General features: G+C 42.3%; 2 protein-coding genes across 4 annotated transcripts; one reads left to right on the top strand and one right to left on the bottom strand.

Moving 5' to 3' along the window:
- Nucleotides 1–5: 5 nt before the first annotated feature.
- On the bottom strand, nucleotides 6–8,214 carry LOC128762013 (centromere protein F-like). Of its 3 annotated transcripts, none has more exons than XM_053869748.1 (17): nucleotides 8,125–8,214; nucleotides 6,765–7,036; nucleotides 6,482–6,635; nucleotides 6,154–6,412; nucleotides 5,093–5,214; nucleotides 4,875–5,013; nucleotides 4,592–4,698; nucleotides 4,138–4,296; nucleotides 2,710–2,981; nucleotides 2,493–2,646; nucleotides 2,167–2,425; nucleotides 1,817–1,938; nucleotides 1,508–1,658; nucleotides 1,192–1,445; nucleotides 964–1,119; nucleotides 797–862; nucleotides 6–437 (listed from the first exon to the last, which is right to left on the bottom strand). In XM_053869748.1, the coding sequence occupies exons 1-17, from the start codon at nucleotides 8,166–8,168 to the stop codon at nucleotides 317–319; spliced, it is 2,811 nt and encodes a 936-aa protein (XP_053725723.1). In that variant the 5' UTR covers nucleotides 8,169–8,214; the 3' UTR covers nucleotides 6–316. The 3 variants fall into 3 exon arrangements, with proteins under 3 accessions (XP_053725723.1, XP_053725721.1, XP_053725722.1); XM_053869746.1 differs by lacking the exon at nucleotides 8,125–8,214 and adding an exon at nucleotides 7,479–7,675; XM_053869747.1 differs by lacking the exon at nucleotides 8,125–8,214 and adding an exon at nucleotides 7,479–7,675 and having other exon boundaries at nucleotides 6,482–6,632.
- On the top strand, nucleotides 8,118–27,116 carry dmrt1 (doublesex and mab-3 related transcription factor 1). Its single transcript, XM_053869751.1, has 5 exons — nucleotides 8,118–8,319; nucleotides 9,126–9,231; nucleotides 9,893–10,086; nucleotides 13,692–13,860; nucleotides 26,753–27,116. The coding sequence occupies exons 1-5, from the start codon at nucleotides 8,167–8,169 to the stop codon at nucleotides 26,842–26,844; spliced, it is 714 nt and encodes a 237-aa protein (XP_053725726.1). The 5' UTR covers nucleotides 8,118–8,166; the 3' UTR covers nucleotides 26,845–27,116.
- Nucleotides 27,117–27,203: the final 87 nt, after the last annotated feature.

Below are 27,203 nucleotides of genomic sequence, written 5' to 3'. Positions count from 1 at the left end.
GCTGCTGTTTCACCCGGCACTTCTGAAGCCCATGATGTCATTATCACTCCAGAATAAACAAAAACAACTGGTGTCCAATCTCGATTTTACTGTAGGAGAGTAAGACATATGACGCTGTGACTCATACTAACAAAAACTAAGTATTTACAGATGGTACACGCGCATCTGTCAACAAAACATTCATTAACTGTTCCATCAAATGACCAAAAAGCAGCACACAATTGGGTGAAGACCTTGTCTCACACCAGGATCACATGAGTTGGTTCTTAGCTTCAGTTCAATGTTACGTCAGACGAAAAGTGTGGTGTTGCGGCGGTCACAGTTTGATGTTGAGCCTTTTCTTTTTCGGTGTTGGTAACGGCACGTACTTGAGGTACGCAGGTATGTGTCGAGTCAGGTGGTACTGGACCTGCAGGTCAAAATTGAGGGATTGTTTTCTGTGGAGGAGGAAAAAAAGCGGAGTTAGGGGGCAAAAGCGGCGACACTGAAGTGCTACATCCACGTGAACCATAGATGATATAAAGCACGTCACCTATGTCATGTTTAGCCATGAGAAGTCATGAAGTCATTTTCCACTCCTGAACATTACGTGCTGTGCACATTTAACAGTAGGGGGTGATGTTTATGTTCATTAGGACGCTAGCATTATCCAGGCTAAGTCAGCTAATGCTAAAAACAACATGGTCAACGCTACAGTGATTTGCCGCCCTGCTTGTGAGCAGTGACAGTTTTACATCAGGTTAAATTTCATTGTCAAATAATTCATAAAAGAAAGAGAACAAGAGGAGCACTTTACAGTGACTGGTCTTTTGACTTTCCTTTGGTCCCAACAGCAGAGCTTGATGTCTCCTTGGTCACAGACCTGGGGAATGGAAAAGCAGACGTGTTAAAAGTATTACTGCTGAGTCAGCAAATGAGACAAGAGGAGAGATCAGAGGATGCACAGCATCACAAAGCAGCCACCTGTTTTGAGCGAGCTGGGCTCGGATGAACTCCAGATCTGGTTGCTGGTTCATGGTCTTGTGCTTGGCTGTGGGTCTGGGGACGATGCCGAGGTCTCCTGGTCTATAGTGGCTCACGTGGTACAGGAGGCTCAGGTCCGATTTCTCTGCTTGTGACCTGCCGACGAGACACAAACAGTCGACCATCAGGTGACCATTGTCGTCTATTCGGAGGTTGGTTCAGCTGTACATTTCAACTTCTGCTGCAGTGGAGACCTCGGGCTCCATCTTAGCCTCCATCTCATCCGTCTTCTTAGCTTCCTCCTCATCAGTCTCCTTCGTGTCCTTCTCCTTAGTTGAGCTCTTAACCTTCTCAGCCTCCTTCACAGTCTTGCTGGTGCTGATGAGAGAGTCGTCGGAGTCCTCCAGCACCACCATCAGTTTCATCAGCAGCAGCTTCCACTCAGCAACAACGGCCTTCACCGATTTTCCCTTTGTTTCGTTCTGAAAACGAAAAGGTGTGTTTACACTCTCAACAAAACAGAGATTGGGGTTTTCAGTTTAACCATGAGAGCATCTCTGAGAGAAGCAGCAGCCTCCTGCATGATGTTCTCCTTGTTCCTCCTCCTCCTCTTCTCATCCTTCAGCTCGGCCGTCAGCTTCAGAACCTCACCTCGGACCTGGAGGTGCTGCTCATGCTCCATGGCGAGTTCCCAGCTGTAAGTGGAGATAGGCACAGTTCAGATGGAAACAAAGCTGTTCAATCTGGACATGGTTTTGGAAAAGCATTCCAGGGGTAAGGTTGCAATTGAAGGGATATTTCTTCATTTCTAAAACTTGCTGGCTACAGCTGAACGGGGGCCAGAGTTTCTCACCCGAGAGTCTCTGCTTCTTCTTGCTCTTGTTGCAGTTTGCTCTGAAGCAGCTCTAGTTTGTCGTTGCAGCTGTCCAGCTTGGCCTGCAGCTGGACAATCTCCGACGTCTTGTGATCCACCACCTGAGGAAACGGAACTATTTTGTACAGTGGTTTACTCCAGAAAAATAAGTTCAGCCACATGAATAAACAAGCCGGGCTCATGTCTTCGCTAATGTATCTGATCCTAGTAACCACAAGAGCAATGTGCGATCCCAGAGGAGGTCCATCAGTACCACCCCCAGACAAGTAGCTGGTCTGTTTTAGCCAGCTAAGTAGCACAAGATATTTGTGCAAGCATAGCGCATGTACCTTCCTCTGGACGCAGCTCTTGCGAGACTTCTGACTGAGCGTGTTCTCCATGTTGTCCACATCTCTCTTCAGCCGGTTCGTTCGGTCCTTCAAGGCCAAATTCTCCTTGAGCAGGACTGACTGCTTCTCTGAGAGCTGAGTGAACTGACCCTTGAGCTCCAGGTTCTCCTCAAGTGCCAGCTTGGTCCGCTTGGGAACCTTGTTATCCCACAAGTCCTGAATTCTGGCCTCCAAGCGATGCTCCATCTCCTTCTCGACTCTGTTGTTAGAACATTGTATGGTTAGAAAAATGTTTTTGCTCACTCAAAAAACGTAATAGTTCATGCCTCTTTCTCTCCAGCTGAGACTTGATCTCAATGTGGTTCATAGCTTGTTCGTGCTTCACCTCCCGACTGCTCAGCTGCTCCTTCATGGACTTCAGGTCTGACAGCAGCATGTCCTTCTGGTCCTGGAACTCCTCCAGGTCCTCGAGTCGCGCCACTGAGCCGAGTCATGAGATGAAGCTCTTTCAAGAATCAGTAACTACAATGACCAAGCTCTCACCCACAACTCGATGCTCTTCTGTGAGTTGATCCAGGCGATTCTGCAGGTCCTGCATCTCCTGATGATGCTGCAGGATCAGGTCCGCTCGCTCCTTCTTGCTGTCACGCTGCAGACACTCCACTTGGTCCATCAGCTGGTCGATCTCCTGCTCCTTCTGCTGCTGGTACTCAATGGAAGACTGGATCCCCTCTCTGCTCCGCCGCTCCAGAGCACGGAAATGCTCGTTCATTTCTTCATTCTGACACTTGAGCTCATCACAAGACACCTGGTAACTGAAGCAGGAAGTGAGTCAAGCTATTAGAACTGAACATATCAGAACATCAACTATACATGGATCTGGATTCAACATCAAAACAAATATGCTTTGTAATCACATGCTTCAAATTCTACGTGTTTTTAGTGGAATATTAGAAAAGAATAGATATCAAGGTGGAAAGAAAACATTTTCTTACTACACCAACTCTTCTTGCATAAGTCGGGTTTTAAGCCGTAATAATTCCTTCTCTTTTTCATGCACAACCTCTGGATCCACCGGTTGGTCTTTGTCATCCTTCTTCTTATCACCACCCTTCTTATCCGCCTTTTTGGGAGGCATCTTTCCCGTTAAGTTCACAGGTCTAAATGAATGCAACCAGAGGGAGTGGGACTTATAAAGGCCATCTAATCTATCGCATAAATAAATACTGTGGCACTCTTCACCATTTTGTCAATATTGTTTGGCTTTGATCCGCGACACTGACTTTGATCTTGGACTCAAAGTTTTAAAAAAAAGACAGAAATAACAGTAATGCATTTAACCTGCCATTAATGTTTATTGAAAAGCACAGCCAAATTACAGATTTAAATTGAGAAGAACATGTCATTTTATGTTTTTCATTGACTTTATTTTCACCAGCATAAGTTATGCGGAATGACAAGTACATGCAATAAAAACGTAAACACAAATCCAGCTGGGGTACACAACAGTGCAGTTGACAACCTGTTGATCTGAAAATACTACAACCATAGTTGCTCTGTGTGCATTGTCCTTTGGTGTGTGCCTTTGATGTTTTCAGTCTACTCGACATTTTTACAACTCTAAAAGGCTTTTTCTGCATGAATCCAGTCAGCATAGTTGCCAAAGTAACTCATGTTAAACTCAAAAAGGTGCAGTTTAAATAGCAATTTTTAAAAAATCTTTAAAATATTAACATTAATAAGACGGTCTTTCATTACACAGTGACCCTTTAGCGTTCACTTGTTCAAACTAGTTATCCTTTAACTAAGGGCTTGACTTGTTGCATGAACAGGCATGAGAAGTGCTGAACAGTGGCACCAAGTGGACCAGACGTGTAATTACAAAAGCTTGTTATTTCATGACTGTTATTATAAACATCTTTACTGAATTATGATGCATTTGTTTTCCGTTTCTCCCAGAGTTTGTCAAACCTATGTGGATTAAGCTGGGGCCAGCTGGACGTGGGTCCTGGTCTCTGGCTAGCTCTTCTCTGTTTCAGAGTGGGGCGGGGGACGAGGCCCAGGTCTCCCGATCTGTAGTGACCCAGGTGACACTGTACCCCCACATCTGCCTTGAGGGGCTCTTCATTCCTTCAAGTCAAAGAACAAAGTCAGTGATATAACTAAATATAAAACTACACAGACACACGAATACTGTCCATCTTATTTCTGGCCTAGAAGAAGAAGTCATGGGGACCTGGAGACAATCCCAGCTACTGAGGAGCAAGAGGCGGGCGACATCCTGGACAGCTCTTCAGTCCTTCACAGGTCACGTACAGGCAGACGACCACTCATACAGTCATCAATTTGCACATTCGTTTTTGGACTCACAGAAACACGACTCAAAACTCGGGTCAGAAGTTTTACCATCTGACAGCAACTTTACCTGGCTGCTGAAGAACTGTCCAGATCCTCCAGAATTGTCATCAGACTCAGGATCAGCTGCCTCCACTGGTTGACCGACTCATCCGCCCTATTCTGCACAGTTTCCTCCTGAACATGAATGTAGAGGAATTTGAATATTTGAATGAAAACTTGTTTCAGTCCATAGGTTTCTCCTGCACTGTAATAACATGGATTGATTCAAATCTGGTTACTCGAACTTTCTAGTAACCGGATTACTGATTACTAGAAAGTTCTTAAGTTTCAATCCAGCTCGGCTGTTTTACCATCAGCGCATGTCTGAGGGAGCCAACAGTTTCCACCACCATGCTCCTCTTCTTCCTCTCCTCCTGCAGTTGCTCCTCCTGCAGTCTGACAACAGCTCTGATTTGGAGGTGCTGCTCACATTCAGAGGCATGATCGCGCCTGAAAACCAAATTGACACAAAAGGCATAGGGCTTGAAATATGCCATTTCCTCATTCAGTCCAACAACAACACTGCGACCTGAGGGCCTCGAATTCTTTGTGGACAGTATCGTGCTTGTGCTGAAGATGCTTGACTTGTTGATCTGACTCATCCAGTTTTACTTGCAGCTGCTGACACTTGGCTCTTGTCTGTTCCACAACCTGAAGGCAGTATTGAATCGAGTCACTGGAAATTAAACAGCTAAAACATCCCATCCACATGGGAAGCCCTTTAAACCAGGGGTTCTTAACCTTTCCCAGAACAAATGGGCCTGAGGCCCATTCAAGGAATAGAACTGATGCATTACCTTTGATTTCATTTGTGATCAATGACCATATTTAATCTACTCACACGTAAAAACAAACCAAAACCTTGTGAAATGACATGAAACCATGTGATGTTCATCAAATTTACTAAAGAAAAACAGAAAAAAATACACCAGATGCAAACGGTTGAGAAAATTGGAAAAAACTGGACACAATTCTGAATAAAATAACTGTAATGAAACCATGTCTGAATATATAGATGTAAATAAAGTTTTAATAAAAGTATCACTTTCTTCATCATTTTCTCTTTTCAAGAACTTCTCCATAGTTGTTATCTATCACAGATTTGCAGCTGTCAAGTCAATTCAGTGACACACTACTGCCACCATACATAGCTAATGTACTAAAACTGGCCCTCACGGCCCAAAGGTGTAAAACAAAAGAACTTTTAGCGGCCCTCTAAGAGGAGCTCGCGGCCCAACCATGGGCCACAGCCCTATGCTTAAGAATCACTGCTTTAAACTATCAATGCATTTTTCCACCATTTCTCCGAATCACAGAGAATATTGAGGAAAATAATGCTCAGATTTCATATCATCAGCTGTAAGAGTAAAACAGACCCAAAGTGAAATTTGTATAAGTAAATAATAATATCCAAAGATAACATGAAAACCACAAACAAGTGGAGGAATATCAATAGACAAATAACAAATATCACTGATAAAAATGTTAAACACCACATGGGTGTGATGCACATTCAGAATTACCTGTAGACATTCAAGGACATGAAATGAAACTATTTTTGCAGCATTTGGTTGAAGTGCACTTGTGTACCTTTTTCTGGGTGCAGCTTTCACTGATGATCTGCCGATTGATGTCCTTCAGAATGCTCATGTTGTGCCTCAGCTGACCGTTCCTCTCCCGGAGAGACGAGTTTTCCTTCTGCAGGATGCCAGTCTGCTCAGAGAGCTCGCCGAGACGTTCTTTGAGCATTTTGTTCTCTTCCATTGCCGCCTTAACCTTCGCTGGGATCTTCAACTCTACCCGACGCTGAATCTCTTCCTCCATGTTGCTCTCCATCGCCTCCTTAATCCTTATGTGTGCGAACAAAAAAAACAAAATTTCTGGATGCTAGCATCGAAACATCAAACACGTTTTGTACCTTTTTCTCTCCAGAAGTGCCTTCATCGCCATGTTATGGATGGTGTCCTTATGCTTCATATCCTGGGAGCTCAGCTGCTCCTGCATGGACCTTATATCAGACAGCAGCTTCTGTTTTTGCTTCTGGAACTGCTCCAGTGAGTCCACCTGGGCTGCTAAAGACAGAACAATCCAGCCTTAGTCTTGGTATCTGTGCTAATAAACTCCAACTCTTAATGTATCTAACATACTAACATGCCATCGCGTTTCTCTTTCATGAGTATGATCTGTTAGCTGATGCTCACCCAGCGTCTTGTTCTGCTCCGTGAGTGCATGAACAGAAGCTTCAAGCTTCTGAATCTGCTGAGCGTGCTGCAGCCGCAGAGCATCCAGCTGCTGCTCCGTCTTCAGCTGCAGAGACTCCAGACGGTCCAGCAGGTGAAGCACCTCATCATCACGCTCACGTTGGAAATGGACAAGACACTCCAGGGCTTCTTTCTTTTCCTGCTCCAGCAGGACGCACCTTTGAGTCAAGTCCTTAAACTGATGCTGCACTTCATCACATGACAGCTTCTGACTGAAACAGAGACATACATCACCCAAACAGAAATATGAAGATGGAGATGTGCACAACTGACTGGTACTAAGTGTTAGTACCACTATATACAGCATACATCACTATGGGCTCGAGTCCGTCCCAGTCACTGAATATACTCAGAACATTTAAAATCGCCAGTGAAACTCAATATGAAATGACTAGAAGGAACGAAACCAAAGAGAAAGTATATAGGGAACAAGTGCTGCTATATTGCTTGGACTATTTGTTTAATTTTAACATTCTACAATTAACAATACAAACTCTAAAATGCGAGTGTTGGTTGTTGTTAGAAGCTTTGTAGCATACGGCGGGAAGTACGACATCAACATACCATTACATTTAAATGCTCAGTCTATTTAAAATTCCTGGGTTTCTGGGGTATTCGGAACCGTCCTGAGGAGCTAACAAACAAATGTCGAACCTGTCCAGCTGCTCCTTCAAACGCCGAATTTGAAGCTCCGTCAGCTCCTTCTCTCGTTCGTCAAACACAGTCTTATCGGGCGGGCCATTGGCTTTCTTGTCACTACTTTTCCTTTCTTTTTTTCTGGGCATTTAAAGAGATAAAGTTAGCAAACTTCCCAAGTTGCTAATTACTCGGTCGTGCTAAAGCTAAATCTGTGTGGTTGCTAGGCGATGATGTGTTCAGGGACCGTCACAAACCTCCGTCGCTAAGAGTTTGATGGAGTCAAACTAATCTACTGTACAGTGGTCGAAATCGAAAAAAGGGATGCATAATAGTTTGAACCGCACACTGCATTGTGGGACTTGGAAAAGAAAATTATTTTGATTATTATTATTTTTTTTTTTGGAAAATTGGCTCGATCTAAATGTCTGTATTTTTGGACGTTCTATTTTTCCTTGTGAAATTGATTTACTTTATTTACTATGATGATTAGTTCACAACAACAATAAAACAAACGAACAAAAAAACTGTTACAATGCTGATATCATTGAGCACAAATTGGAATTCAGAAGCGGCTTTAATATTGCCTCCCGTTGGGATACTCCCACTGCAGATAGGAAATTGTCCACATGTTACAGAATAGAGAGCAGCAGCGGCCTCTCACCATTTAACCAGGAGCAGCCGAAAGGAGGACTCGGGACACATCATGCAGCGCTTCAGGAGCCCCAAGTGCTCCCGCTGTAGGAACCACGGCCTGATCACTCCGGTGAAGGGCCACAAACATTACTGCTCGTGGAAGGACTGCAATTGCGAGAAGTGCAGACTGACATCTGAGAGACAGAAAGTGATGGCGTCACAGGTAACACTTCCAAACTTCCCAATTGAAACGAGCTCTGTCATCTGCAGATGTGTTCATTGACTCTACTGCATCATGATACTTTCACAACTGAAGCTTTTGAAGTCCTCACAAAACGGCTTCAGAACTCTTTTTTTCCCCACACATTGACTTAAATAAAAAAATGAAATGTATTTTCTCCCAATACACCTGGCAGAATTTTGCTGGATTATTTAGGTGAAACATTGAAAACACCAGACCTCAGATTAACAGGTCACTGGTTACACACAGTGACATGGATGTAAATATGGGTCAAATTTTCATTCAGCCACAGGCTCCTTCAGATCAGGAACATTGTTTTTCTTGCTTCCAAACACACTGAACGTGAATCTGTCAAATTTTACATATAATGAATAATTGACTGCTATGTTTCCCCCCCTTTTTTCTGATACTTTAAGTGGTTTAGGCCATGATTGGAGAAGAAAATGATGTGTGTTTTATGAAAATTCTATAAGAAAATGCACAATATAAGTTAAGAACTTTATATTTTTTTGTATTACTGACTTATCAACTCATATAAGAGTTTCAGTTAAAATCACTGCACTCAGTTTTTTTGATTCAATTCCTTCCGTCTCAGTGTTATAAAGCTATTACCATGTGAGACAAATTCACATTCACAGATGAATCTTCTGGCCCCGCGACTGACACAGGTCAAACAGCTTGTAGTCGAGTGGTTGTTGAATTGATGGACCTTTTGGAACCTCAGCCTCTTGTTCTTGTATTCATGGGGCCATTTGTTTCACGACTCATGAAGGATTCCTCACCTACAGGTTGCTCTGAGAAGACAGCAAGCTCAAGAGATGAAGGTTGGACTTGTGTGTCCGGTGGGTCTGTCAGAGGTGGTGAACCAGCCGACCGCCTTGCAGCTGGACTCAGGTGACTTTTTCAGCTGGTACTCAGTCACCATGTAATAAGTGGGGGCCACCTGGCCTTGAGTGATGTAACCTGAGAAGAAATGAATTTGGCAGTGGCATAAAGGAAACACGGGGTACAGCGTGTTCCCTCTGATTAGACAACAAAATGAAAGAGTCACAAAACATCCAGGGGTCAAGGCTATGTGGTCAAACCAGAGTGTGAGCTTGAGCATCATTTGACAGAACAGATAAAACCAGAAAAATAGAACAACTTTATTGAGATTATGAGAGAGCGATGAGAGAAAAGAGCACAAAAGCCTCAGCAGTTTTCACTATCAGACAGTGAGTCCAAGATTAAAAACAACTACAATGTCATAAAATATGTGACCTTGTGAAAAGAACAATCGATGAAAAAAAAAAACGCTTTCCTCTGAAATGTGTTTCCAAACATGATCGTCGTTTATACATTTAACGGAAATCCCATTAAAGCAACCTATAATCTAAATGACAGAGATTTCAATGGCTTGCTGACACTCTATGTGGCGTCATTTGCTAGTGCCTAATCTCTCCAGTAGATGGCAGTGACGGACAAGAAATGCTCTCACAATTCTGTCGGTCGCTCTTAGCTTTTTTCAAATTCAGCCGGCGTATACTTGTTGAACTGTCTTGCAAATATGTTGTAGTGTCGCAGATGCAGATTGCCCCACCCACCGGCCTGCCGCTGTTTTCCTGGTCCTTCAGTGACGGGAATCCTGACATGCACCTGGACGCCTCCTTCTACAACCTCTTCCAGCACCCCTGCTACTCCAGCTACTACAGCATGTACAACAACCAGCAGTTCCAGATGAGCTACCAAGAACCGGGGTGTAGTAGTGCTGTGAGTAACTCTACTGCATTCTGGCTGCGCAGGAATGGGCTTGACAAAGGTGTGGCCCCAGGACCACGTGTGGCCCTTTTACTGTGTTTGCGTGGCACTCAAGACAATGCTATCCAATGAAGTTTATCTTTGTATTTTTATCCATCCTAGCTGAAAACTTATTAGCACCATCTTTATTAAATGTATTTTCGTGTAGGTCAAGTTAAAAAGAGCAAAACAAATACATAGAATATTTGTCTAAAATAGATGTATATTTTGTTTCACTATGTTCTTATTTACCATTGAAATTTCTCCATGTTCACATTTTTAATATATAGCTATATAATGTTTAAATATAAAATACAATAATATTTGATTGAAAAATTAAAACCACACAAATGGCCCCTTGGCTCTATTTTCACTGCCCTCATGAGGTCAGACTAAAACTGTAACTGATCTGTAGTCATGTTTCTCACAATTCTTTTGTCCTGTTATGTTTTCAGGAATAACTGGTTCGACTGTAAACATAACACAGGAGATTCGCCTTTTTTCTTCTTTTCATTTGACATTTTTGCTAGTATTTCTTAGTCCTCAAAATACATTGAAATAAAGTGGAAAATTTATTTTGAAATAACTGCCACATTACCACATTTATTTGAATATTCTACTATCAATCATGAACAAATATTAAACATATAAATATGATTTCAGGGTATTTTTTTCCACAAACCTTTATGTATTTAGTTTGAGGGACACAAATATTGTGAACTCTCATTAAAATAATTTAATTCTGAAATAAAAAAAAAACAGATATATAGAGTTCTTAAAAATGAAACCCTAAATATTAATTACAATTCAAAGCATAATATCACTTTTGCTTTAACCTTGTGAGGGCCACATCACTAGAGTAATGGGCCACACATGGCCCGCGGGCCACACTCTGCCCCCCTCTGATCTAAACAGAATGAAGAATGTTGACTGATAAAGATGTGTTGTTTTGTCAGAATCACGTGTTTCATCCAAGTCTAAAAGGGAAGGCAACTTAGTGATGCCCTCAGAATTGTAACAGTTCACACACACACACACACACACTTCCACTCGGCGCCGCAGCTGATTTATCCTGAATGTTTCAGCGTTGTTTCGAATCAACGTCCTGGCGAGGCAAATTGCCTCCATAACTCAAGGATCTCTGATGAAGTGGTCAGTAGTTTTATGATAAATGTTTGTCACTTCTCGGCGTCCCTGTTCCCTCAGTGGCAACATTGAGTTTTGGGGTCACTGCCTCCACTAATCTGTCAGCGCACAGCCGAGCCTGAATTGCAAAGGTTAATGGTATTGTCTGTCGGTGGGGGAACAAACCGCTCTGCTTCAGCGCTCAAAGGAGAAAGTGAGCATATTAATGCTAATCAGTTAGCACTCTTTAGCATAATTTTGTCATCCTCTTTGATGATTTATGATATTTTCGCTCCGGCTGTCAGGTGGAGAGCGCTGCAAGCTACGGTTATTCAAATTCAGGGGCCACTTTATTTGTATTGGAAGGAGAAGCGGCTTGTTTGAATTCAAGACCAACGCTTGGTAGTTTATGGATTTATGGTGAGTTCGCAAGGATGGCAGTGAGAAAGGTAATAATAAGAGCTCTGTTTTTCACGTTTAAGTTGTTTTTTTCTCTCAAAATCAAAATTTCTTGTTATAGTTGTGTTCCGTGATCAGCCTGATGAAAATATGTTTTGGATGGATTGGGTCACGGGGGCAGCAGTCTAACCAGCTGCCCAGGTGAATATGGATGAGTGCCACGTTAGATCATCCCCAGGAGGAGCAGTGTGGATTGTGATGAGGATTTTGTTCATGAGTGAGGGAAGGGAGTTTCTTCATTGTTGTAGGTTGTGATCTAGAAAGAGCTGAGACAAAAGGCAACGTTGAACATACATTGGGTAGTAACCGAATAAACAGGGTTGGAAAGGGCCTAAAAACAAGTGGCCAAAAAAGTCCTCCTCACTCTCTACCAGAGACATGGTGAGAAGCTGAGTCACCTGGTAGAGACCCAAAGTAGCACCTGTCCATGGAGACAAAGGTGGTTCAGGTGTCAGCATTCATACTGACCTTGTCCAACTGGCAGGAGGCCCAAGAAGAGCTGAAAGATACAGGTGTATGGCCTTGGGAATACAGAAGATGCTAATGTCTGGAGGTTAAAAATCCGTCATATCTGTGGTCAGGACTAATATTGAAGAGGTCAGTGGAGGAGTCAGAAGCATTTGATCAGAGTACAAAGCGCTTCAAAGGGAATACAGCTGAAGGACGTTGACTTTAGCTGTGAAGTGAGAATGAGAGGTACACTTGTGAATAGTGTATAATAATAACAATAATAACTGAGACTTCCTTATGTTCACACCAATACTATGCCCTTAAATAATGTAGAAAGTGTGTAAACATTAGTATGACAAGAAATATGTTCCACATTTTTCAGGATATTATTATTCATTCATCATTCAGTTGCTTGTTTTGCTGAAGACCTGGTCTTGATCTTCACAACAAAAACCAGGGAGGAAACACTTTTTTATATCATCTCAAACCATCTTCTCCCACTGCTCTCCCGGTGCAGCCAGTGGTGCTTGGCTGTCATGCAGGTGGGGGATGACTCTATGAGGGTGGTGTAGATTCGTCTGATAAGAGATGGTGCCAGATACTGAGACCTCTCAGGGAGGTAAGCCCCACATGTTGGCGAGCTCACAGGAGGCTCAGCATTTCTGCATAGATACAGCGCAACAAATCTGGCTTTCCATTCTAGCACAGACTGGGCTCAAATATTGTGGATGAAGTTGGATTGGGTAATGTTTAATGTCTGTTCCAAAAGCATTAATAAACCCAGGAACAATGAGATTGCTGCCTGAAAATTCAGTCTTATTCATCCATGAGTCTTATTTCATCCATGTTTATACCCTGTGTAACAAGGAAAATAACAAAAAATGCTTGTTAATGTATAATGTTAAAACAACTTTAAACTACAAAACTTCATTTTTTTTTTCCAGCTAAATTGTACCATCAGACCAGTTTTAAAACGTCATTTGTCTGGTGTTATGGCAAGAGTCTAACCGTCTCTGCTTGCCTGACTAAACTTGCCTCCTCTGTGCAACTTTCTGAAAGACACCTCGGTTTATAGAAATCACTTTCAGGCGCTCGGCCCAATCTGGATTGTATTTTTCACCGTCTAATACAAGGGCTGAGTGTCGCTTAAATAACAGTTTATAAAGCTGTCGGGAAATTGATGGTGTGACCAATACGGGTGACATATTGAAGGCTGACAGAAATCCGATTCCATAAAAGTGAAATTGAAAACCCTCGGCATTGCGGCCGCAGTGCTGAGTAGACAGCTCATTTTAAAGTTTTCCAAGGGTCGATGAGATCCAGTGCTGCATGTTGCAGCCCATTTCTAGAATAAAATGTTGTTTTGAGAAGCCCGCTCCACATATTTCAATATTCCATGAGACATTCTGCTGCATGTCTGTGTCCGTCAATACAAATAGGTGGTTAACAGATGATTCGGATCATAAAAATGTTCAAGAGAAAATAGAAAAAAGCCAACTCATTTATGACTGAATTCATCAGTTATTTTCATTTCCATGTTGTAGCTGACCCCTGCTGATGGCCTGATGTCCAGCCACATGACCAACTCCAACTACCCACCTATGCACAGCTACTACCCATCCAACACCTACATGACCCCTGGTCTGGGCGCCGGTGCCTGCATGTCCTCTACATTTACCACAGAGGACTACAAGAGCACCAACCTCACTCTCGGTGAGTAACGCAGAACTGCATTACTTTTTAGCTGAGTTAGTGTCGGGCAGGATGAGCTTTCAAAAAAAAAAAGAGCCTCGGCTCCTCCACTGTCTAAACTCCAAGGACTCCTCGTACCTGTTATATATTTGTTTTTGACTTTCACCTGTGCGTTTCCTGTGGGGGTCCCACGTAAGCTCCTGCTGTAAAATGCCATGCTCCATTACAAGACAACAACAGTCTCAGCCGGTGGCCCACACTTTATAGAGAGCCCCCTCATCTGAGATGACTCCTGTTTTCCTTCTTTATTTCTGCTTTGTGCTCATGAGGAGGCTTTATTGTTTCACCTGCCGTCTGAGGTGAAGATCATCCTTCCTTCAACAGGATTAAATATAGCAGCAATTTTTACATCGTGGAGGAAACTTGAGGTTTCTGCAATAAGGAAATAGTGTTTTCTTAGCAGCACTGAAAAACAAACATCACACATATTACCACTAGAAAATGAGGAAAATCCTCCCATTCATTCGCTCTAAAATTTATGATGAAATGGTACACAATAACCATAGGCAGTGTACTGTAAGTATTTAATGTAATGTAAGTAATGTAAATGTCAATGGAAGACTGGAGATTTAACTAAGCATTTCAATCATTCAAGAGTTGCAAAATGGAAAAACAAACCTCAAACAAAAGCTAAATGTAATCATAATTACTATCATAAATATGGAAATATGAATTGACATAATTGTAAGTAAGTGAGTAAAATAAGTATAAGTAAATAAGTGTTTATGCCCATTTAAACCTTGCGTTTGTTTCTGAACCATGTGACCTCTGTCAATCCATGTGTGGCATCTGTTTTGCTGGTAATGTAAAATACATAAATAGATGTTTGAAGTTGTCGACATTATTGTAGCTGCTAGATTAATTATGAAAAGTGACTGCATAGTTTTCGTTTATTCATTAGCCAAACATATTGAGGCAGGTGGAACCCCAGACTGGTTGGCAATTTTTCCCTGGTAAAATTGCAGAAAGTTTGAAGCAATATGGTTGTGTAAAGATGATTCACATCAGCTACCATGGATGTCATCACGCCTTTGAATGGCCGCTCTCATGGCACATATCATCCATTCACAGGGGCCAGGAGGCTCCTACTGTGCCTCCTCGTTGGTTGCTTGTATCCATGTATGCAGGCTCTTTGTCCGAACCTTTATTTAAGCGACAAGAACTCAGCTCATGTTTGTTTTTCTCTCCGTCCAGAACATGGTTTAAACTGCAAAAAAACGTCTGACATACTACCATCATTGGAGATGATGTCATACATGCCGTGAGAGATTTAGAGTATTGTACTTAATCTCGCTACAAAATAATTTTTATTTGACATGCTGCTGCTCACAGACTAGACAGATCTATCCTAAGTTCATCTAACCCAAATTTAAACACAAACCTGTTCTCAAATGATTTTAATGGATTCCAATAATGCAGAGATCATTGCCCTCTATTATAGTGAGTTTTTGTGCCTCAGCAGTACAGTAATGGTGACAGGTGTCACTTTATGAGTCAGTGTAAACGCGTATTTGCATAGAGCATAGTTCAGTCAGTAGCCAGTGTCGTAAACGAAGAGCACCAAAACCATTTTTTATAAAAATTGAGTTTTCCAAAATTCCTATGTTTTATGTGGATGACAGGCCATAGTGCAAAAATGGTTTGTATGGACGACAGGGACTAACTTGGACACAGGCAGCCTCTGAAGGGCCAGTTTTGAGTGACAGGTATGAGACTCCAGCTGCAGGAATTGTCCTACCAGGCACATCATTGTTGTTCGGGGTTGAAGGTGAATTGAAGTGGTTGAGTCTTAAAAATAACAGAAATGCAAAAATATCCGTAAGAGGAGACATCACTCCTTTGAACACACTGTTTGTACTTATATTTTAAACGAGCTAAAACAAGACACAAACTGTGTGTTGGATAAAATACATTTCTCCATCCTGAAATAGTGTGTAAGCACCTGAAACTTAGACTTAACTAGATGTCCCCGACCAACGGGACCAGTCTAGCAAGCATCACGACTCTTTGTTTCAAGACAGTAAAGTGGTTTCAAACCACCTATTTAACATTGATGCAAAAACCTCATAAAGGTTTGAGGAGCAAAAACTGCTGAATTTCTTCCGACACAGAGATCAAACAACACCCCCTCAGATTTATCTCCACTCCAAGACCGGTCTGTTCAGTTGGCCGAAGACAGAGATCCGCATAACCTTCAGGAGTGCCAGGCTGTCCTTCCCTCTCCTAACTCCCCCCACAACACCCTTCTCCTCCCCGTCCTCCCCCTTCGCTGTCTCCGCAAAATTGCCTTCTGGAGTTAGTGAGCGGGAACAGTTAAGATTTACAAACAATGATGAAGCTTGTCATGCGTCTTTCTCCATCCGTCACGGCGGGCCGGGTGGAGCTGTGGGGAGAGCCGTCCTGGTGTACTTCATAAAAGCCAGCTCACTGTGAAATACGCCCCCGGCAGGCCTGTTTACTGCTCCGCACTCGTCAGCAGCCGCACCGCCGTAAATCGCCGGCCGTCCGGTGACAGCGCAGTCCATCAAACTCCCACCCCACCGCGGTGTGCTCCCACCTCACCTCCATCAACACACACACACAGTGTTTCTCCACAAACAACCACTTCCTCTCTTGGATCTATCCAGATGAGCTGCCCCCACCCAAAAGAGAGTTATGGCTGTTTCAGTCGCAGGGCGTCAGGTTGAGTTTGTCAATGTTTATGTTCTTCCTTTTTTGTCCTTGTCTAGACTTTATTAAAACTCACAAGTTCAGTCTCTGCCACTCCACAAACTTTCATAGTTGCCCTCCCGTCAGTTGTAGATTTGTCTCCATATCAGCGGTGCGTGTGCATTGTGAGTATTGTGAGACATTCCCCATAGTTACACATAGCCAAACTGAAGTGAACCTAACTATACAAAGCACTACAGATGACGCAGTCTTAAACTTATCTTTCATAATGACACTTGGCTGGAAATCAAGTCAGAGGTGAAAAAAAGAAGCGCCACTGTTCCGTGTAAACTGATGTTTGTATTGTTATATCGGTGTCAGCACTGAGGTCCAGTCATTTAAATGCAAATCGCATTCTTGAGCTATTGCAGATGTTAATCCTGCTAATCGATCGACCTGTGTGAGCCCATTACGTTAGAAATCCATTACTATCTTTCTAGGTAATATTCTATTGATTTCCCTTCTCCTGGCCTTCTGTACTGTACACCGCGGTGAGTTACTGCGTGTGAAGTCGTTTCAACTTCTCAGCCAACGAAAAAAACAATAGTGTAAAAGAGACCGGCATCAGTATACTGTACCTCTTTGTTTCGGGTATGAGGCGGCGTGTGTTTTTGTGGCTCTCAGATCAGCTGTAACCTACATTGACCCACAGCCACTGACTTGCATTTATCAGAACTGAACTGTTCTTCTGACGCAGGAGGTGAAACTTTGCAGGATGGGAACTGTTTCATGTCACGTTCTAGCTAATGTATCTAGTTCTGGCAAGAACATGTCCTTGGTTGTTGCTAGTTTGTCTTTCTGGAGATTCATGTCTTTGACTTGTTGTTACGTAATGAAGTAAGATGAGCATCACAGCAGTTGTTCCTCATTGAAGTTCTTTGCTGACAAACATCTTCATAATGCTTATTTATTATCGATGTATTTATAGAACTCTTTATTTATTTATATAATTATTACTATATATGTATTATCAATTTACTTATAACTACTTATATTTTATTGATGTATTCACTTCACCATTATATTTGTTTTTATATTATGTGTATACATTTATTTTTCTGTGTTGTTTGATAGCTTGTTACTTCACTTTTTATTTATTTATTATGATGTCTTTATTACCTTTGGTATGTGTCAGTGTCTTTGTTGTCATTAGCTGCTGTGACATGTTGAATTTCTCCACTGTGAGCCTAAAAAGACCATCAAATGTAATGTAATGTAATCTAATACATTCGTCCGTCGTCAGATCATCAGATGCTTAAATAACCAGACAGCCACTTGTCACAGACAGTCAGTTGCTTCTGATCTCAGAAGTCAGATACAATTTCTTGAGAACCCCTGTATTGTGCAAGTTTTTCATTTCCTTTTCATTTGATCTTTGATCATTTCCACATTTTCTCACCCACTTTTGCAGTGTACATTTGTATCACTGTGGTTCTAGCATATGGTTGGTAGAAGCTCCCTCTTCTTCTCTGCTCCTCTTCATCAGGAGTTAGTTTAAACACTGTTTGATCTGGTAGACCGCCTTGAACAGCTTTTGCACCAGCGTTTGACAGAGACTTCAGGTCGTCATGTAGCACACACATCAGTGTTTGTTTCACTAATTTGTCTACAACAGAAACCAGTAAAAATCTTCCCAACTGAGGTGCTACCTGACGTCCCAAGGTAATCTCACTGAAATTAGAATAGTACCATAATTGTGACTGTTTTTAAACCCAATATGGTTAGCTTACTTTTGTTTTATCTATACAATTCACTACATTTATTAACATTGAAAATAGTGTTGACAAATGGCAATGAGCTGAAAGGAGCAGCAGGAGCATTATGGAATTTGAGGACGAAAGGGAGCTTGCGCTGCGTCACCTTTCTCCATCGAGAGGGAAAAATCAAATCTATTTTGAAACATTACTGAATTTTTGTTGAAAAACCTTCATGCTTTTTTGTCTTAAAGATGTCGACTATCACTAGGTGCATTGATTTTTTTTGCATTTAAAAAATAAATAAATACAAATATAACACCATGGAAAGTGGCGCTTGATGTTGAAATATGTGTTTAGTTTCTGTGAAATAAAAAAGTCAACTTTATTTACCTCTATATGAATTCGACAGTGAATGAATGGGTCGGCGGTAAACACGCCTGCTGGGAATAATTTGTCCTCAAGTGTAAGTGAGAGCCACAATGTCTCAGCAGGGGCCCGTCAAACCCTGAAGGCCCCCGCTGACTCTAAACTGCGATTGACTTCTCTGGGCCTCGTGTTGGTCCCGCTGTGCTGCAGAAGCCCCCGGGGCCGCGGACGAGCCGAACACTGGTGTAATTGGTGAGTCGTGGCCGGAGCGTCCGTGTAAATGTGTTGTACAACACCACTATTAACACCAGCCTGGGGCTGAGGAGACGCTAAATGATTAGCACTGTGTGCTTTATGTCCTCCTCCTGTCCGCTCTCTCTCTCTCTCTCTCTCTCTCTCTCACACATCGGCACACAGGTCCTGATGAGAATTGAATGTGACTTCTCCTGACGTCCATTTTACATGCTGTTGCTTCTTGTTAAGCCATAAACATTTTATTTGGGACGGTAATTCTCACACAGTCAACTGAAGACTGTGCAGTGGTTTCACCAGCTACACGCTGCTCAGGCTCTGGTCAGTATTTGAGGCCACTGTTCTGAAAGTAGCTCACAAGTGAGGACAGCGCTGCTGAAGTGTGAGCGGATCTCACGCTTTTTCTCCACTCTATTAAGTAGATATTTGCCTGAAAGCTTGGTTAGTTCCGCTCCCGTCCTGCATAACCATGCAGTGCAGTCACTCCGTCTGTGTTGTTTTGCACAGCAGCAGGGTCTAGGATTGACAAATGGCGTCGCCTTGGCAGCTCTCTGAAACAGCTCAACGGCTTGGATAAACACACTTGGCAGCTTTAGCACCCGCGAGAGGCGTCCTCCTATCCGCGGCGGTATACATCACTCGCCTTGTGTCCTTTACTTGGGCATTTTTCTTTCGCTGTCAACTCTTGCCGATTCTTTAGTTTAAATGTAATGACTGAAAAACAGCCGCAGATATTGATCGCGCCGCCGCCCATTATTGCATATCTATAACATTTCGAGCGATCGCATCAAACCGGCCGCGATAGACTGACAGGCCATTTTGTGAGTTGATGGTGCAGAGTGGAGATTCAGCATAGGGACGGTGGTGGTGTCACGCCTCTGCAGCAGTCGTCTTCACTGGGGACAGATTGGTTAACAATACAGGAGCGCAGGGTCCTCGCTGCTTTATTAGCCTTTGACCCCGACACTGATGCCTTCTGTCAGCCAGCACTGGCTCCCTCCTCTCTAGTGTTTCATGGCAAACCAACAATGAGCCTCCGAGTGGTTCTGGCCTCTGACAATTGCGGCGTAAACAACCTTTGAGCGGAGGAGGACTTTGAGTGAAGCAGAGTACTTTTGATGTTTTTTTTTTTTACAAAGGGGAAACAGAAACTTTCTATTGCTTCCTGAACTAGTTGTGAAATTCAAAAAGGACAAAAATTAATTCTGATTTAAAAGGCAAGAAGATTAAGTTCATCGCTTAGTCAAGACTAAAAAAAGAGTTGTGTCATTGTATGATAGAGAAAAAAATACTGGTGCGACTCAATTAAAAAACATTGTCTGCGATCCATTAATCTCAAATAGTTATATTACATGACATCATTGTATTTCCCACAAGAAGTGTGAGAGACATATTTAAAGAACAACCATGTGAACAACTCTCATCTACAAAGAATCATTGGTATTCAGTTAACTCCAGTTCTTCTTCGATTGTGGCTGGAAAATAAAATAGTTGGATTCCTCCATGTTTGATGTTGTCTTGTGCAGTGTGGTCAGCCAGAGACCTGCTGATGTGATCATGGTGTTACATTTTTATATCACTGTTTTTGTAATTAATAAATCCTAATTATCAAGCAATAGTCCATAAAGTCCATAAATAAAGCAGCAAAAAAAAAAAAAAAAAAAATCTGTCTGGCTCAGGTGCATAGCCCAGTTCTGGAAGCATCAGTCATGTTGAGCCACATTGGATCGACTTTTTATGTGGCCCTTGAAAGAACAAATTATTAATAAATTCAACACAGAATTCGCCATAAATTTTACAAACTTGGATTTTTTAAAAATGAATTTCTGAAACAAAGTGGCATATCAATGCAAAAATCAACAGTGTCCAAATTTTCTGACCTTTTCTGCATCTGTTTGTCTTGCATCCTTATTTATACTTTCTTTTTCTACATTTTGGAAATCAATTAATAAACATATAAGTAAAAAAAAGTCCCAAATAATTAAAAAAAATACTTGATGAGACTGGATTCATTTCTAATGTTGACTTGCGATAGCAATCCCTCAACTCACTAGATTATATTTTGTGTCAAACACTGAAAATATGTATGGGCACATTGAAGCACACAGTCTACCGTCACCCTCAGAAGATCAACACACAGTCTGATGGTCTGTGGAAACGTTTTGACTTTGCATGTGGTGGATGCGAGTGAATCGTCTGAGTTGTTTCTCTTAAGTTATGAGCCGCTCAGTGAAAATAAATAAATGTTCCAGTGGTGATAATGTTGCGCAGTCATTTGAATGTTTGCCAAATGTACCTGAAGAAACTTGTGGCTCTGCTTTGAAAGCCAATGGCGAAGACAGCGATTCTGCCAAATTTGTTGCATATAGCTTCAAATGAATTCCAGCCAGGGTGAAATGAGTGGCAATGTTGTCTTGCCTGCCAAATCAAACATTATTTTGTATTATGTGTTGTTGACATTTCAGACCAGGGACATTCATTCAAGGCCATGTACTTCTTGCTTTTGACCTGTACTGACCTGGACGGCCCGTGAAGGATTGGTGACACATTCTGTGTTTCATGTAAATGCATGTTATCACACAGTAAACTGCTAAAGAATGGGAAAGTGGCCACAGTTTTGAATCAGCAAGTCAAGTTCTAAGCTTCAATAATACATATAGTTAATTCAGTTGGATTAGTGGTGTTTAGACCTGAAACAGTGGCGGTATATTTTGGGATTATAGTCCACTGGATTGTGGTTAACCGGAGCAACAAAAACTATGTAGTGCGATGCTGTGTCATGATGTAAGGGCGAGTAAGTTTGAACATGGCTCATTCATACTAAAGAACAATGAAGACATGCGCGTGATGACAGCGATTCCAAACACAGGTTGAAGGTTTGCGTAGTAAACAGCGGCCCAGAGGCGTGAGTCTTCACCGTTCACTGCTTAGTATTTAAAGCTGGCCTGCTCTTTGACTGAGTTTTCCGGGTCATTAATTTTGGCTACTGGCCGTGTGATGAGGAGCCAGACGCCCACATCACTTTGGAGAAAGGAACGTCCACCTCCACGAGGGCCGTCCTCAGTTAGACACACATGGGACCCTGTCGGCCAGGGACGTTTTTTTTTTCGACACTGCTCGTATCATTTTGATGGAGCCATTTCATCCCAAGCCAACCTTGTCATGTCAACTTTTCATTCTAAAGGTTGAATTTGTGTTCCCCTGGTAATGATTTCCTCTTAGTCTTTGTGTCCCTGGACTGCCGTGACAGTGACGGGTGTGTTTTGCATTGGCCTTCGATATTTTGAATATATTTACCGCTGCGGTTTGGTCTTTATTTTCCTTGTGTGCTTTGACTCATACGTTATTACAAACACGTCACATCGCTATTTTAATAGTTATGTGATTTTTTTTTTTAGCTGCACATCATGTGTTGAATGAAAATAACTAGTTTGATCCAGTCTATTTTCAATTTTGTAACTTTGTTTGTTAGCCTGCAGTTTTGGCTACAATAGGCTGCTGAGACCCTGGACAGTTTTCCTGTCCAAGACAAGGATCTTTGCTGACAGTTTTATGAGCATTTTTTTTTAACCGCAGGAATGTCAAAATAGACAACTGAGTTACATTTAAAAATTGATGTGGAATCCCTGTGCTGTTGTGTGTTCCTGGAGTGACACACTGGAGACATGAACTGCCATGTAAATGGTTTCTTGGCAGCAAAAGTGACATCAACAGAGGAGCTTGTGTTTCTGCTCTCAGTATGATATCCTCCACACCTCACACATATCTCAATAACCTGGGAAACTGAACTGCACTAGATCATGATTGTGGCTATGTGTCAATTTTTTTTTTATTTTATAGCTTTAATGGTTTCCATTATTTTGTCCAACCCCTGTAGTTATACACTTGCCATATAACATTAATAATGGCATAATGATTCTAACATTCATTCAAGATGAAGGGTATATTCTTAAGAAATACATGTATAAATAATCAAAACAGATCTCTTAGAATAATGATTGTAAATATCTATTTCAAAAACAAAACAGTCCAGTCCAGAGTTGCATTTAAATCATGCATCTTTAGTCTGGAATTAAAATAATAGTGAGCTCTGTTTCTCAGGATTATTTCAGTGAGCAACTACACTGTAAAGACATGAGAGGAGCTGAGCCAAAGTGAAAGCTCAGGAGGGAAAACTGTCCGAATGGCCCAAAGTGTCCGTGATGATACATGAGGGTTAAGTGTTATCTACCCCTATTAGGTCCCTGATCCCCTCTGGATCCGACTGAATGACCCTTGCACATGGAGGCTTTTGTTCTTGTGCTTGGCAGCAGCAGAAATGATGATGCTGTTATTCACCCACTCGCTCTCTTAACAGGACAAGTGGGAGGTTTGTGAAAAAAAAAAGGACTTCCTTTTGTTATTCCAAACAAAGGCTGTTTAATAGTTTGGTAATCTTCCAGTGTCGAGTGACGGGGACGGGGCCAAAAGTTCATCTGGGAGACTGAAGCTACTGGGAACACAAGCACAGAGGCACTTTCTTTTACAGTCGCCTGCTCATGACTGAACACTCGGATATTTGGTGTCGGGTTCCAACAGATTCCCAGAGACGTTTGGGAGAGGAGCGGCCTTGAGTGTAACATGGACTTTCTACATAAGGAAGAGCCTTAGTTGAAGCAGGATTACTGGTGTGGTCTTCACTGTAAATCAATTGAGACCAGCAGCTTTTGCCGCCACAGCGTGTTAGCGCTCATTTGAGTTTAACAGGGGAACATGTTCAGCTCCGTGTGTTTCCCAGTGATTTAACATCGCAGTGTCTTAATTGCAGCATGGATTTCCTGCTGATGAGCTGAAGGGGGCTAATTCTCCCCTCCACTCACGCGCCTCTTATTGCTGGCACCCTGTTTGCTACACAAACATGAGGATTAACGATCGCCACGTCACTTGGAAAGTGGTGACAAACTGCAGACGAGCAAAAAACCGCAGTCCGAAACCAATCAGGAAGTTAATGAGGAGAAAAATTGCTGGCCTCTCCTGAGCGGGAGGAGGAGAGGAGGGGGACGGGGAAGGTGGGTGGGGGTCTTGGTGAGGGGAAGCCGACCACCAGGATCATTTCACTCTCCCTGGTTTGTTGTTTCACACAGTTGTAGTTGGAGACTCCGCCACTTCACCTCTTTACACCCAAGAGTTTGTCTGGAAAAAAAAAAAAATCCATGTGCTGTCCAGGTATCTGGGATAAAGACTTAGACTTCGACTTCGACTTTCTTTATTGTCATTGCACAAAAACATATCACTATATTATGGCAACGAAATTTCGGTCTGAGGCCTCCGGTTTCCAAAAACAAAACTATAGATATAAAAGATATACATATATATATATATATATATATATGTATACTTATAAAAGCTTTTATAAGTTAACTTTCTCTTGAGCTATGAGTATATTTTGATAAGGACGTGCATCGTGTGTGGACAGTTGGCCAATAACTATTGATAATTAATACTATGATCATTAATACAACAGACAAAAATATTGTACTTTTGATATATAATTGATCGTGACTTGTGAAAATTTGGATGGAATGTTTTGTCTATTTGCTTGTCTTCACTGAAGTGGGTGTAATGATCACTACAGGATAGGTGGGTGTCCCTTAACCCGGCCTTTAGTTCAGAGCTTGGCTAAAAATAATTCATGGAACTGAGTTGTCATATGAAGACGCAGGGTGTCAGGGGGTCAGAGCCATGTTTTCTCAGTGGTGGCGGCAGAGAAAACGACTGGATGCCGGAGGATTCCCACCATGATGCTGACAATCCAGGGGATGGTGGCTGGTGTTGTTTGAGTAACCATGGTTGTGGAGTGGCAGTGTCTTCAGTGGCAAAGCAGAATATGGAGGAGAAGCTTGTGCACCGTCGCTTAATCTACCATATGTCAAGCATATGCACATTTGGATGAAACTCTTCAAAGCCGGCAACATCACAGCTCATCTCAAAAGTTGTTGGATTTGGGACATCATCGCCACATGAATGGATTTTCGCTTTTGCTTTGTCTTTCTGTCACAGCCAGACTTAGACTTACTTCAGCAACGAAATGTCGTTGCTTGGCTTTTGGTTGCAATAGTAATAACTATACAATAAATACGAATGAGTGCAAAAACTAATGTACTACTGAGTGCAAAGTAAGGGTAAAGTAAGTAAAGTGCGAAACAGAAAACAGAATCACCTGTATGTAAACTGTACATACAAAAAACAGAAACATTGTAGCAGCTGAGGAGGTTATTGCACAAATGGGAGGTAGTTACATCCATTTTGTATTTAACAGTCTGATGGTCAGGGGGACATAGCTGTTTCTGAATATGGTTGTTGCGCAGCAGATACTGCGGAACCTTCTGCCAGATGGTGCGGGTGGTTACGGGCCAAGAGGGCCAGTGGACTCAGGATGGGCAGCGGCTATCACACTACAGTTGCCTGTAGTGTGGTTGAACAGAAGATGAATCAATTGATATGCTCTCCATCGTCATTTCATGAACTGGGATATAAAAAATGTAAGTTTGTTGAGGTAATGCAATGGTTTGAGTTACGCGTTTGTGACAAATGAGTGTGACGCCAACTTTAAAAATGAAGACAAGCCTTCCCAAGATGGCGTACGACTGGAACTGGGGGACGCTGGGATCCCTCAGCACAACTGGCAGATTCCACTCTAACCCATCCTCACTCCCTTGGTGTCATTTATTGACGTTTGGAAAGCTGACTTTTGTGTCCTATACTGACGACAAAGGCAGCCTTCAGCGTTGCATGTTGACGCTGTTGCAGCCAGACATGTAAAAAAAAAAAAAAAAAAGAAAGAAAAAAAAGGTTGAGGAGGAGACTCGGAGGTTGAGGTCAGGTAAGTCATGGGCTGGTGCTGCATTCATTACACGTGTAACAACGTGTCAATTGCTATTTAAAGCCTGTCAAACGGCAGTGTGTTTCAGTCGGCACTGTCACTAAGGAGGAGAGTCACGTCAGGGGTTAGAAATAGAAATTGACACAGGTGTTTTTCACAAGTTCAGGTTGAATGTACTCTGCTGCATGGATAATCTCTTCTGGAGAGAGAAGGAAATAAGTGGTGAATCCCTGAACCCATGATGTTATGAGTAGGAGTAGTACGAGTAAAATATTGATAACACATGGACATTGAAACCCATTTACTAACTTGATGATGCTGTTCAGTTATTTAGAGTTCACATGTTTATTTTTACTCAGTTTGATGTTTAAAATAGTTGTTGACTTGTCTGGCTGTAGATATAAGTGTGTGTGTGTGTGTGTTCCTGAAGTGTGTGGCCTGAGAGTAAAACGGGTGGGTGCACACATCTCGACAACTGTAAAAGACCTGATGCTCTCTGTTCATCGTCCTCTCTTGATTCAATTAGCTGTAAATCCTCTCGCTCTGCTCAGCTCCAGCCTGGCTCTGCCAGCCAGGCCACCGCTGCTCCGTCCGCTTCGCAATAGCGTTTCTCTTCCCAACCCCGATATTTACACAACTTCATTTCACGTCCCGCCGCAGTGACTTCCTGTCGAGCAAGAGAGATGGCTCTATCCTATTTATGGCCTTGAGGAGTATCCAAGAGAAAGATTTGCAGCTGGATATTCTGGGGATTTATCCACATGTTGGATGAATATCATCACATACATTATTATAGTGCGACGGCAGCATTTTATTTACTCCACATAAAGCAGATCAGTAAATATGAAGGGCTACTCCAGCAACTATCACTTTAAGAATGAAGTAAAACCTCTAAATGAGCCACAAAATATACATTTGCTTGGGTCTACAGTGCTTTAATGATGTCTTGAATGAACCTGTCTTCCAGCTTTCCCCGCTCCTGCTGTGGACATGGACAGTGAAGCGGCTGCCGCCAGTGAGTCGTCCACCATCATGGTCATATCCATCGATGAGGAGTAGATAATATAATGCATAGCCACGCTTGGCTTTGGTTCAACGCTTCATTTCCTCATTCATCCAGCATTTAACACATCAAGAATGTACGTTGTTCTTGCACTTAAAACACGTCAACATGACAACCGAGGGCACATTGATAACCAACACCTGTCACCACTTCACTTACCCACTGACTTCCTGTGCCAGTGGTCATAATGTATTCACCGAGAATTATTGTGAGTCGTCACTCAGTTGTACTGTTTCTTAAGCTGTTGCTATTAAAATGTCCAAAAAACCCTCTGATTTTTAGCATCATTTTTTTTAGCAATCTCTGCTCGTGGCTCGACGGTGTTTCAACTCTGATTTCTACCCTCCCTCCATCC

Source organism: Synchiropus splendidus, chromosome 7, assembly GCF_027744825.2.
Source record: "Synchiropus splendidus isolate RoL2022-P1 chromosome 7, RoL_Sspl_1.0, whole genome shotgun sequence".
Lineage (NCBI taxonomy): Eukaryota > Metazoa > Chordata > Actinopteri > Syngnathiformes > Callionymidae > Synchiropus > Synchiropus splendidus.
This window is presented reverse-complemented; position numbering and strand designations above follow the sequence as displayed.

Coding starts and splice junctions, on each gene's coding strand:
- LOC128762013 (XM_053869746.1), bottom strand. CDS start 7,609: ATGCCCAGAAAAAAAGAAAGGAAAAGTAGTGACAAGAAAGCCAATGGC. Junction 5,014..5,092: donor AAAGAATTCGAGGCCCTCAG/GTCGCAGTGTTG, acceptor TTTGGTTTTCAG/GCGCGATCATGCCTCTGAAT. Junction 2,982..4,137: donor CCCCAGCTTAATCCACATAG/GTTTGACAAACT, acceptor TTCCTGCTTCAG/TTACCAGGTGTCTTGTGATG.
- dmrt1 (XM_053869751.1), top strand. CDS start 8,167: ATGCAGCGCTTCAGGAGCCCCAAGTGCTCCCGCTGTAGGAACCACGGC. Junction 8,320..9,125: donor AGAAAGTGATGGCGTCACAG/GTAACACTTCCA, acceptor CCTCACCTACAG/GTTGCTCTGAGAAGACAGCA. Junction 13,861..26,752: donor GAGCACCAACCTCACTCTCG/GTGAGTAACGCA, acceptor CCTGTCTTCCAG/CTTTCCCCGCTCCTGCTGTG.